At 40.2% G+C, this 13,646-nt stretch overlaps 1 protein-coding gene across 1 annotated transcript in view; it reads right to left on the bottom strand.

Annotated features, from left to right (window-relative positions):
- DNAH17 (dynein axonemal heavy chain 17) overlaps positions 1–13,646 on the bottom strand; it is a 126,593-nt gene that overhangs the window by 81,348 nt on the left and 31,599 nt on the right. The window contains exons 19-28 of the mRNA XM_026667294.2: positions 11,455–11,709; positions 10,541–10,710; positions 9,586–9,808; positions 8,852–8,968; positions 6,867–6,953; positions 5,964–6,116; positions 4,626–4,874; positions 4,013–4,135; positions 1,536–1,883; positions 1,352–1,443 (exon numbers count right to left, since the gene is read on the bottom strand). Coding sequence (XP_026523079.2) covers positions 1,352–1,443; positions 1,536–1,883; positions 4,013–4,135; positions 4,626–4,874; positions 5,964–6,116; positions 6,867–6,953; positions 8,852–8,968; positions 9,586–9,808; positions 10,541–10,710; positions 11,455–11,709 — 1,817 coding nt within the window. The remainder of the gene's footprint in view (positions 1–1,351; positions 1,444–1,535; positions 1,884–4,012; positions 4,136–4,625; positions 4,875–5,963; positions 6,117–6,866; positions 6,954–8,851; positions 8,969–9,585; positions 9,809–10,540; positions 10,711–11,454; positions 11,710–13,646) is intronic.

A 13,646-nucleotide genomic window follows, 5' to 3' on the forward strand; every position in this document is an offset into this window, starting at 1 on the left:
GCATTCGTATTTTCCCACTCCCCCCCCCCCCATTTATTTCATTGTACTTCCTCTTTTTGGCCTACACAGCATCCTCTTTCTTTGCTAGGCATAATAACTGGATTCATCTCTAGTTTTTCTTGGGAAGGTGGGGGCTGGGAGCATTTTAGACTGACAATATGGCCTTCAATTGGGCGCCATTTTACTTCCTCAGGATGTCTCAGGTCCTTGTGAGAACTAATAATAATCAGAAGGGCAAAGGGCAGGCTTGAAGCATTTCCAAGCAACTGATTATTTTTTTTAAAAATCATCATTTTAAAACCTCAGCGCACTTCCAGGGAAACTGAGGCAGATGTGGGAGCACTGGGCCATTGGAGCATCATCTGGTTTCCATTTACTGCTTGAAGTGGGATGAGGTAACCAGACCCAAAAGTGGCTTCTGTCCCAAGCAGCTTTCAGCCTAAATGGCAGCTTTTGGAAAACCCAGGGAAGCAGGGGAATCTCCACCATGACAAGAACCCTCATTTTGTTTGATGTCAACACGATCATTAATGTTTTTGATGGAGGTGGTTCAAAAATTACTCAAAAGGGACAAGAGTGTTAAGAAAATAGGCATGCATATTCTCACCAACCTCAGGTAAGATGGGTGGTATAGAAATTTAATAAATAAAATAAATAAATTATAGGAATAGTACCTAATTTACAAACAAAAGGTTACTTGCAAATATGTCCCAAATGTCATATCATGATAAAATTGTCTCAGGTTATCAGAGGTTATGCGCATAAACCTGCCTTGCCCGTCCATGTCTATTCTTTTATTTTGGTTATGTCCCTTTCATGTATTCACAACTATGTATACACTTATACTTATATCTTGTAAACAATTGGCAAATCAAATAAATAAATAAATAAAATAAATAAATATACTATATACTACTGTTCAGCAAAGAAATAATAAAAAAATATTTATTGCCTTCGCTGCCAATACTTCTAGTTTGAGACAACCTATGCATTAGTGTGCTGGGACAACTACTGATATACATTATTCATAGCCACTGAAACATAACTATCTCTAGTTATCATTGTGACAGACCATTATTTCCAAAACAAGGCCAGGTAGAAAAAGCTTCTGTCTCCAAGTCCTAGTGGAAGAATTTGAGTTATTCAGAGGGGGAGAGCTAGCATCATTTAATGCTGCCATTAAAACACAAATAGAAATTACAAATAGAAATTGGCACTGATGATTTTTTTTTTTTTTTTTCCCTTTGGCGAAAAGGTGGACTGGCAAGAACTGTCACCCTATTATTTGCTTCTGCTGCAAAAAAATCTTTACTCTATTTTACATTAATTTTGACAAAATTAGCCTCCTGACCTTTGTTGCAAGGCCTCTAGTTTGTCATAGAGACCTGGTTTATTTGTTGCCTCAACCACATTTGGAGTTTTTACTGCATCAGCCATTAATTCCTTTAAAGAGAAGAAAGATTTGTTACCCATTCAAGTAGTATTTTTGCAATAGTAATGTAACAGAATCAGTGCTTAAAAGGAAGTTTGCTTACTTTAAAGTCTCTGTCAATGATATCAAAACGTTTTGAATCTTCAGGAAGCTGATTTCGAATGTCTTCTGAGCCAATGAAAATGCTTTCCAGGTGACTCCAAGTTCTCTGGACCTCAAACCAAATGGATATCACAGAGTCAGCAGTGGATAATTTCTGCTGCCAGCCAGAGATCTCCTGTAGGAAGTGGGACAGATACTTAGAAGTCATCAGAGTCTGGAGCTGCACTTGGTTCTCTTCAAGGGTTTCTACTAGTGCTTCGTCTGCCTTCAGCATCATTGTTCCCGTCCTGTGGTGAGGCTCATGTTCAAACTGCATGGTTGACCAGGTACTGTCAAGCGCCTTCAACACCTTTAGACAATAATAAAAAGGGAGAAACATTTTTAAAATTGATATATTGCACATGCAGTTGGATCTCTTCTATTTTGCTAAAGCAAACCAAAGCAAGGCAACAGTGTGAGAAACCCCCCGTCCCTTGCTTAGTGTTATCCTAATCTGTTGAATTTAGATATTCATAACACATCAACTACCTTGGCCCAAAACTATGCTTGTTGGAATTAAGAGAACTGAAGCCAATGGGATCCTTTATACACTATTTTCTTATTCATGAATAAGGGTTTTTTAAAAGGAAGACATATATTCAGCTCCATTTCCGGTCCCAGTTGTATACAGCACCAGTTAATGAGGAACATAATTTGACAAATACAGCAAACTGTTCCAGACTTTACACAGCAGGGTTATGGATTTATTTGAACTTATTTTGTACGTTGTATACTCTGTGTTCCAGAACAGTTCCCGATAAAAGAACAAACAATGAAATACTGCACAACAAATTATTCTGAGGAAAGCCAGCATGGAAACAGCAGTTACAATAGATTAAGACTGCTAACTTCAAAGCTCTGCAAAGAATAAACATGTATCTCCTTGGTGCCAAAAGGACAAGAAAACACAAGGTCGCTTGTGGCTTTGCTAGGAAAGTGTTCCATTAGTGGGGAGAAGAAACCCTCTGCTTCTCATCCTTTCAGCCAGAGAAAAGCTTTATGACCCGAAGACAAATTGACGAGCAACAGAGGATCCTTCTGATCCCAAGATATGTAGGGCTTTGAATGTTGCTCAGAAAAATTACTAGGCTCCTATGTATGACAAGCCCTGTCCTGGTGCATCACTGATTAATGTGATAATGAGTGCACATGTTATAATAATGTAATAATGAGCACTTCTATCTCAAAGTGCTATACAAATACCAAAATAAGAATAATTAGAATAGAATAATAGAATGCAATATAATGGAATGGAAACTTTATTTCATCATTTGACCATATCAAAAATATAAATCAAATATAAATGGACAAATATACCCCCCCCCACACACACAAAAATCACTATGGGATATGTTCATAGTAAATTGTGATCACCCCTACAGCTAATTCCAATCTGATCTAATTGTTCCATCTTCTTTTAAATGGACTTTGGGGGAAAAATGCTGCAGTCTTACTAGTGATGTGCAGGTTAAAGTAAGACAATTTCTCCTGGATGCCTGGGTATTTTTTAGTTTTTAAATAAGAATGTAAATAAGAAGCCCTTTCTGCGGAGTACAGTCAAGAATATGTCCAATGTCTTCAACAGTTGGTTCTCCACAAATTCACAGTCTTTCTTCAATTGGGACTCCATGAAACCTCCCATATCCTCCTACCATGGAGTCTAGTCGTTCAAAAGAAACTCTAGAAAAAGCTCTTCTGAGATGTTAAGGTATATTAAGTTGTTAAACATTTTTCCAGCTGGGTGGCTGACTTGTGTTGAGAAAACCACTTCAAAGACCTAAAATATATTTAAGTGCTGCTAAATCATCTTGGGAAGATATATCAATGACTGTTTGAAAGTTTTCTTGGCCTTTAGATCCAATTGGACTGGGAACTTAATGGAGAATCCATATTGTGAGGTGATAATAATTATAATACATATTTGCAATTACACAATATTAAAAAAACCATTTAAACAGAGGGTGCAAATGTTTCTGTGAAAAAGCAAACATTTGATCTTAATCAGTAGAATTGATAGGATTATTTTCACTTTAGTTTCCAAAAAGGCTTAACACTATGATATTGTCCAGAAGGTGCTTTTTCAAGAGGCAGCTGGACTTTCTGGTTTTTCTTTGTAAACATTTCATTTCTCACCCAAGAAGCTTCTTCAGCTTATTTTCAAAGAAAAACCAGAAAGTCCAGTTGCCCCTTGAAAAAGCACCTTTGGGACAACCATGATCTGGATGACTGAGAATCTCCATAGACTGTATAATGTTTGCTTGCAGGGCCTCGGTCAGATTTTGTACTCAGCTATTCTGAAATATTGAACAGACGCCATGGTGAAGATTTGCCCACATAATGAAGGAAGGAATGAGAATCACAACTCAGTTCAATGTCATTTCAAACTGTTTTGTACCTAAAAAGGAGTAATTAATGGTCATGGCATGGGGCAAACAGTACCTTTTCCATCCCAGATTCTTTCACAGCCTTGTCTACAATGCTGCGAACCTCATCTTCAAACTTGTGAAGATTCAGCTGAAGCAGGTCTGCCAGGATTGTTTCATCAGACATGGTAAACCTCACCTGGTGCAAAAGATGTGTTAGGAGGGACAGTCAGTCAAAGCTGAACACTCACCTGTAGTCTTCCTATTCTACTATGCAATTCTGCAATAATTGCAGCTTCATTTTATATTCAGATTAACAACAAATCAGAAGAACCAATGTTTGGATCTAATAATTGTATGACTTTTACTTTACTTATAATATATTTATTCATTCATTTATTTAAAAGACTTATATAGCTATTTATCTTATGTTCCATAACTCTAAGCAGCTCACAGTATAACAATAAAAACATAAAAAAACCATATAGGTTTTTTACATATATTATTTTTTTATATTTCACTTTATTGCAAGGGTCTTCAAACTTCTTAAAGCTGTCAAGTTTGAAGACCCCTGCTTTATTGGAACACATTTGTTGATGTGGGAGATCAAAAATTAGAAAGATGATGAGGATGACAATGATGGTGCTCACCAGCCTTGTGGGCCTTTGTTTTAGACTACATTAGATTACCTGGGTGGCCTGCATGAGTTCTTTCCAATGCCTATCTCGGATAGCTGGATTCTGGAGTTCACTGACAGCTCGAAGAGATGTGATCATGTTTTTAACTGTATTATCTAGTCCTATAAAAGCATCCCACGGTCTCATTTCCTTGTCCAAAGTTCTCACATCCTTAGCAAATTTCTTGCAGTCAAGATCCATTTGTTCAACATTAATCTCTTTCCACTTGGTTGTCTTCCAATCGTTAATGCTTTCATTTACCTAGACGGAAATGTATTTATGTGAGCAATCTTTTTGGTGGTGAAACAGTCTATTATAAAACTTATGTGGAATCACTTTGAAGGCTTCAACAGATTTTACAACTCAAAGGAGAATACACTTATTGTAAGGAGATATCTATTTTAATCCTTTACTACCATTCATCCCTATGCCATGCAAACAATGCGCTATTCAAAGCTATTTCTCAGTAGCCCAAATGATCCATTTTCCTGCATTGGAAACAGAAAGTACAGAGCTTTAAATGATTTGCTATTTAATGGGTGCGTAGGCAAGTTGTTCTTGGGTGCTCTGGAGGCAGATAGTCAATAGCTCCAGAAATAAGGATAGAAAAATACGCCAATGCCAAGAAGTTGGGAAATAGTCATAAGTGTCTGTAACAAGCCACAATGATATCAACGTGATGGCTCAAGGGTGTGATGTCATTATGCAAGTGACAAAATTTTGTAAGGATTTTATGGGGTCTAACACAAACATATACATCGTGAATTTTACATGACAATGTCATCAGCCTGGTATTGTGATTTTCCTCTTCTGCCTGCCTTGTGGATACACACACAAATAGCACTTTGGGTTGTTATGAAAAAACGAACAGGTTATATCAACAGGTCACAGGAGGACACAAATAAGCAATGTGGCAAGGCACCTGCTGTTCCCCTTCGGATCCTAGAGAGAACCCAAGCGCTTCTCCTGCACGGTTCCCTCATCCTTCACAAGAGGCTATCAATTGCAACAATTTCTCCTACTTTCCATCAAACACTCCGGTTGATGATCTCTCTATCCTACATATAGAAGATCATGTTATAACAATTAAAGAAATAATATTCTGTTTGTCAAAGAACCTGGCAACACTTCCACTTCCAAATAAAAGGATAGTGATAGAGTCACTCAAAGAAATCAACCAGCAGATTGTCAATGAAACAAACAAACAACTTGGGCTACAGGAGAAGCAACATTGATCTGACTTGGGACTTTCTTCCCTCAGTAATTCATTTCTTCTGCTTTTTGATATAGCAAGACCTGTCATTTTGGTTCAGAATTTAGCACTGGTCCCATTCCACAAATTACACTTACCAAGACTATCATGTCCCAGAGCTCCTTGAGCAAGCGGACTTCCTTATGGCATGCTTTTAGCTGCTTGTAGTCTGGAACAGATACTTCAAACAAGCCTGCCGATTTGGATAGGGCTTCCATCTCTTTTTCCATACCAGTAATCATTTTTTGTTGCTGGAGGCACACAATGAAAAAGCATTGGTTTCCATTTGCTGAGTACAGAGGTTAGACCTCTGCAGTCTTTCTATCTTCTCAGTAGCACTAAAGCAAGGAACATTATGATAAATATCCACAGAGTGACACTCCAGGCCATCCTTCAAGACCTTACTGAGGTTTTCTTGAGGCACGGTTGATAGAGCATATGACAATTATTAATGACACATATAACTCAATAAAGGGAAACAACAGAGCTCAATCGCTCTGGGAATTGTATTATGGCACTAAAAGAACTGCACATGTATTAGAGCAGTTCTTTGAAATCCATACAATATTGCCTACATAGACATTTCCACATCTTAGTATGGCTCTTTCCAAACTTTTTCCTTCGTTACCAAACATCACTTATCAGAAAGTTTTATCAAACTTTGATGACCAGTTTTAAGCCCCTTCCTTCAGCACTGTTTTAACTTGGATTGATTAGTGAATTACAGCTCTAGGACTACCAGTATTATAAAGACAATAATATTTATAATCTTGTCATTTCAACAAATAACCATTGGTAATTTCATTGGTTTTCATCTTAATGAAAATACTTTGGGAGATTTTTAGTATATTTTAGTACATGTGGCAGTCTTTAAGTCAATGTAAATGTCTGGTTAACAGGCTTGTGTGTTCTTACACCACCAACCACCCAAACGAAACACTTTTACTCAGCTTGGGGTAGTTTGTCCCAGGTTTGGGAAGCACTGTCTTAGTAGATTATACCTTGCTTAGGGATTTATATGGGTCTGGATCAACAAAAGAGAAAGGTGCATCAACTCGGAATTTCTCTCTGAACTCATGTTGTTTAATCTGAATGAAAAAAGAAAGAGAAAGGAAATTTTGAACAGGAAAGTAATAATGGCTAAAGTACAACATTGGAACACTTAAGGACCTCCTCCTTCAACCAGAATTGGCCTGAAAAATTTGCTGTCGGCCCCCCACTACCATCAGAACAGAAGGACTGAAGCTGAGAGGAGATGCTTCCCCGTTATGACTACATGCTGAGGAATAACTCATCACTGGGGATTGACTGCCTTAACCAGGTTGGCCTTCTGAAAGAATGAGAGAGACAGGGCTTTTCTGGAGGGCCTTTTTTAAGATAGTAAGATAACCCTTAAGAATCGTTTCAATGTTACACTTTTCACAATGCACTTGTGAAAAATTCTTTTTATGATTACACTTTTGATCATGGTGATAATGATTTATTTATTTATTTGATTTGTCAGTCGTTTACAAGATAACAGGTATAAGTATAAACATAGTTACAAATACATGGATACATATAAGAAAAATAAAAGAAACGATAGGACAGGGACGGTAGGCAAGTTGGTGAGCTTATGCACCCCTACAGACCTCTTAGGAAAGGGGTGAGGTCAATAGTAGACAGTCTAAGGTTAAAGTTTTTGGGGTTTGGGGAAGAAACCACAGAGTCAGGTAGAGTATTCCAGGCATTGATCTTTTAATGCCTGGAATACTCTATTATTATTGTATTATGTTATTGTAGTATGTATATTTTATTTCTTATATGCCACCAAGAGTTGCATGGCTGCAGCAGTCCAAAATTGTGATGAACGAATATTGGCTGCCACTGATTCAGAACGAGAGTGAACTTGGATTATGACATTGAACTAACAGCAATCAGGGCAAAGCTGGTGGAAGACCATCACTCCTTGAAACAGTCCACTCTATCAGCCTGGCACAACCTAATGTGTTGGAAGGGCAACTCCCAGAATCTGCTCTCTCCTGTAGGGTAAGCGTTATTAATGTAACAATAGTGACTCCCCTGCAGCCAATGGCGGCCTCAGTCGTCCAACTGTCATTTAAAAAAAAAAACCAAACTACAAATCTTGCCATGGTCAGCTGCAGGGCTGGCTTATGCATGTAGAGGGTTCAGTCGGTGGTGTGTCAGACGTAGGCAGAGGGGAGCCAAGGCAGCAAAATTGCCAACCTCACTGTGTACTAAGTAGGGCAACCACTGGACAGCCTGCAAAGGAATGCAGGCAGTCATCGATGTATGACCACAATTGAGCCCAAAATTTCTGTTGTTAAGTAAGACATTGGCTAAGTGAATCTCGCCCCATTTTATGATCTTTCCTGTCTCAGCTGTTAAGCGAATTACTGCAGTTGATAAAATTAATAACTGGTTGTTAATCTGGAATCCGGCTTATCCATTGGCTTTGCTTGTCAGAAGGTTGCAAAAGGTGATCACATGACCTTGGGACACAGCAACGGTCCTAAGTATGAACCAGTTGTCCAGCATCTAAATTTTGATCATGTGATCATGGAGATGCTGGAAAGGTCAACATGGTGAAAAACAGTCATAAGTCACTTTTTTCAGTGCTGTTGTAACTTTGAACAGTCACTAAATGAACTACAGGTAGTCAAGGACTACCTGTACTGAAAAGTCTCCTTTTTTAAAATTGTCTTGATTTTTGCAGCCTGGATCTGAATCTCTTATGCTGATGCCATCTGCTGGTCCCAAATTGTGGTTGTTTCCTTTTCTCCCCAAGAATTTTATGAGTGAAAATCCCAAACCCCAGAAGTGTTGGAAAATGAGTGTCAGAAAAAGTGCCCTCTCATGGAATGGGACCTTGCTGCCAAGCGAAGGGTGGGTATCCATCTTAAGCCTCTTTCCTTCCCTAATAGGCTTAACCTGTGTTGTACTTGAGGGAGTTTGAGCAAAGTTGTACCTTAATCATAAAACATACCTCAAATTGTTGGCATTTCCTTCGTATGATTGTAACTTCATTGGCCTGCAGAGGAGCCACATTTTGTTTGACTTGGAAGGACAACTTTTTGGTGTTGTTCCATTGCTCTGGCAATTCCTAAAAGCCAGATAGATAGATAGATAGATAGATAGATAGATAGATAGATAGATAGATAGATAGATAGATAGATAGATAGATAGATAGATAGATTTAAAAAAAAATAAAAGTAGACATTTTGTCCATGCAGGTATGAGAGACCTTTGGATGAGGGAAATAAATACAGACTATTATAGGTAATATGAGGAGAAAAAAGAAAGAAGTCAAATAGCTAAATAAGAGGATAAACAAATGTGTTGGGGTCTTAACTCTATTCATATTTGTGACTTTTCTAACACCAATTTTAGCAGAATGAACAGTAAAGAAATGTGTATACAATGCAACACCTATGGCGGATCACATTGGATCCCAGAGAGTTGAAACAAAATTATGGAATAAATACCTGCAGATTGTGTAAATTTAGTGTTTAATTAGGTATTACTTTCCTAAATTATTTCTCTAAATGTTCTGTACTTCTCTCTATTCCAACATTTAGGAACTATAAAAACATTTGATGTTTATATTGTACAAAAGGAATTGTATTATTTTATACTATATCCAAAGACTTCTTTTTTTAAAAAAAAAAAGATAACTAATAGCTTATTGTTTTTAGTGAAAATTACTGCTGGCATACTTACATGCAACTGCATATGGATCTCTTCAGGCATTTCTTCTCCATACAATTTTAGTAATTCAATAGTCTGCTTTAGAGGCTCAAACATATTGTCTGTAGCTACTTGTCTTTCTTTGACTTTCATCAAGTGTGCCATCACTTCAACAAGCCCATCGTAGTCACCCTCTTTCACTGGTTTAGTTAAGCCTGCATTTGCCTCTTTCATGAAAGCGGCAAGCTCCTGAAGGCTATAAAGGACAGAAATGTGATATTCTGGCTTTCTTCAATTCAGAAATAACATTGATTCGAATTTTAGAGGAGTAGCTGTGTTAGCCTATTTTACAGCCAATCTAAAAAGTGGTTTTATATAAAAACCAATAAACTTACATCCTCAGCTTCCATAGTCAGTAGTGTTTCTTTTTGTCATAGAAAACAATGACACCCTATGAGACAGAGTATTTTTTTTTTAAATCTGAGAGGCAATATGCTGTCTCATCTTCTTAGCCTAGCCTGCTGAGAGAAAACAGCTGGGAGAGAAAGAACTTTCTTATCAGAGGTCTAACTTTTAATCCCAACACCTGGAATCGTCGGTGATAGTTGGAGATTCAGGATAGGGGGGAAAAAGGGAAGTGTTTCTTTACAAGGCACATAATTAAATGTGGTGCTCCCTCCCACAACATGTGGAGGTGTCCATCAACTCAGATACCTTTAAAACTAGATTAGAAAATCGACAAAGTATAAGGCCATCAGAGAATCCTAGCTGTCAGCTTGTATGACATTTTCACAATCAGAGTCAGTGTGTTTGTTCGGTAAGGTTGACAGCTAATTCAAGTGGGAGAGGTATTATTACACCCAGGTCCTACTTGTGGGATTCCTAATTACAAATAACAAGTTTCTGAAAGTAATCACTGTGATTGCTTGAACACATAAAACAACCCAAGAAGGGTTGTTTGAAAATTGTCAAAATCTTCCCATCCTACCTATTAGTGACATGATTGATGAGGTGCTGCTTGAACATTAAGCTCCAGCGTTTGATGGTGTTCAGCAGTGCTTGCTTGAAGGGCCGACAGTCACTTTGCAGCCAACCATTGAACACTTTGTTATTATCAAACTTGGATACTTCTTCATATAGTTTTTCATATGTATCAATCTAGGAAACAAAACAAAAAGTTCAGGGGAAAAATTGAGCTAGCAGAGAGGATTTTTACAAAAACCTTTCTGCTGTTTATCTTTTCTAAGGTAGACGACACTGTTGGAGAACACATAGGTGACTGGAAGATAAATGTGTGTTTTACAAATTCTGCAGGAGCCAACTTCCATTACAGCCACAGAATTGGGGAAAAAAAGATATGTGTGTGTGTGTGTGTGTGTGTGTGTGTGTGTGTGTGAAAGGCTATCTTTTCTAGGGACAGAGCACCCTCTTCTGGTTGTGGATGATTAGCAAAAATACTTTACAAAAGATGAAGGAAAGAAAGCACAGGTATTCAGGACAAAACAATTTTCAGGTTAAAAAAAAACACTTGCCATTGGGCGTTTGTATAATTTATGTGGTGGCTATTATTGAAATGTAGAAATTAGAAGAGACACCAGGTGCACATTCTTATTCAAATCAATCTTACAGACTGAAGATAGGAATGAGACAATATTCTAAGAATCATATTTGGGGCATTATAAAAGAAATAGGGCTGAACAGAGGGATAGAAAGAGAATGATGCCACTGAAAGAAGACAGACGATGTATTATTACACACCCTCATTAGCAGTGATGTGGCCATTATGGGGTTATGGAAACTGGGTAGGAGATATCCCCGTGATATTGTACTCTATGGCTTAGGATTTTAGCCAGATAAAGAATGGGAGTCTCTCTTGACCCATCCACCCCCTCCTCTTCTAACCTGTAGCTGGAATTGCTCAAGAGTGGGTGCAATGTGTGGCAAATACTCCTCCGCATGAGATTCAAGCTCTTCCTGTGTGAGAGCATGGCCAAAAGTCAGGAAGCGCTGCATGAATTCCTGGGGATCATCCATCCAAAGGTAGGAGTATTTTTCGAAGGAGTCTTGATATTCCTCGCCCTGCTTCATGGCATTCACCACAATGTTGGCCACTTCCTCCCGCATCTCTATTAGTTCTCCCATATCTTCCAAGTCAGTCTGCAAACATCAAGGACAAAACTGCCATCAGGCAATTATATAAACCAGCTAGTTGCCTCCTGTAAAAAGTGTCATGTCTTGTATTAAATGAACCTTTATGTGTTTGTACTTAATAATTAGAGTATTCTGGAGTTCTGAATGATAGCTGCTTCTTTGCTATCTACTGAGAAGGAGCTGGTGTTACTTCTTTCTTTCATAGTGCCTATCTATTCCCACATTTTTGTTTTTAACCATAGGAGAAATTTGTTCTGGGAACAAAAGTTATACATCAAATAATTATGATAGGTGGGGGAAAGCTCCCTTGGGGCACCTTCTCTTCTTCTTCTTCTTCTTTTTCTTCAGCGTTTGTCTCGCGCTCTGGCGAGGTCCGCTAATGTCCTTGAGTACTGCTTCCACGCCTCTCTGTCTGCCACGTATGTCGGGTCTGCCTTCGCAATCTCTAGATCGGCCTTGATCGTGTCCATCCAGCGTTGCTTAGGTCTACCACGCGGTCTCGCTCCTCCGACAATCACCTTCATCGCAGATTTGATGATGGATTCTTCCTTGGCGACTCACATGGCGAACCATCGTGGCGGGACTGCCTCATGACCGTGGGGATGGGCACGACGTTGAACCGTCTGCGCGCACTTCTTCATTCCTGGACGCGATCGAGTAGGGTGAGGCCTACCGACCATCGGAGCATTCGCATCTCCATTGTCTGGAGTCTGCTTTCGACTTCTTTGGTCGTCGGCCAGCACTCTGCGCCATATATGGCCACGGGCGCACCACAGAGTTATAGATTTTCGCCTTCAGGCGCATCGGCATCTTCTTGTCACAGAGGACGCCCGTGACGGACTTCCATTTGCCCCACGCTGCGTTGATCCTGGCTGCCACCTCAGTTTGTAGTAGGCCTTCTTCCCCAAGAGTAGTTCCCAGGTACTTGAAGTTGGAGGCGCGCGGTAGCTCCTGCCCGTTCACATGGATGGAGCCTGTCGTTTCGTTGTCAGTGGTCAGGTATTCGGACTTCTTTAGGTTCAACCGAGCCCGAACTGCTCGAGGCGGTCGTGCCACTGTTGGACTAGGTGCTCAAGTTCAGCCTTGCGCAGGTTGGCCAGGAACACATCATCGGCGTAGAGCAGCGTCCATGGGGCGGGCGTGTGCAGGTCATGTGTAATTGTGTCCATCACCAGAATGAACAGCAGTGGTGAGAGAGCAGAGCCCTGGTGTACGCCGACGGTGATATTGAACTCCTCTGATATCCCAGCTGCCGCTTTTACACGGCTTTTGTGACATCTGTATAGGAGTTGGACCCATTGTACGAGTAGCTCGGGCACGCCGTGATCTCGCAGTGCGTACCAGATGAGATCGTGCAGGACTCGGTCGAAGGCCTTTTCCAAGTCCAAGAAGGCGGTGTGGAGCGGGATTTTCTTCTCTCTGTGAGCCTCCATCAGCATCCGCACCGAAGATGGCATCGGTGGTGCCGCAGTTCTTGATGAATCCGCCTGGTTGACGCTGATGTCGGCGATGTCCCGAATGCGCTTATCGAGGACGCGTTCGAAGATCTTCATAGTGTGTGACAGTAACCTGACCCGGTCTGTAGTTGGAGCAGTCCGCTGGGCTGCCCTTTCCCTTCCAGATCGGAACAGTGGTGCTGCGGTACCAGTCGTGTGGCACTATTCCCGTGGAGGCGATGTTGTTGAACAGCTCGCACAGCCACAATGCCGAGCCCGGTAGTGCCTTTTTCCAGAAGTCGGCAGGGATGTCGTCTGGTCCTGTTGCCTTACCGTTTTCATGGCCTTGATGGCGTCGGTGACCTCGCTGGCGTGAATGCCTGAGACTGGGCCTTCGACGGGGTCACCTCGCGGGGTTCGTGGGTGTGGGAACTCCTCGGTGGAGATCTTCTCGAAGTATTGCCGCCACCTCTCGGCAGCGTCTCTGGGGTTGACGATCAAATTTCC

This window comes from Notechis scutatus, chromosome 2 (assembly GCF_049901735.1).
Source record: "Notechis scutatus isolate UNSWTSFEM ecotype Mainland chromosome 2, rNotScu1.2, whole genome shotgun sequence".
NCBI lineage: Eukaryota > Metazoa > Chordata > Lepidosauria > Squamata > Elapidae > Notechis > Notechis scutatus.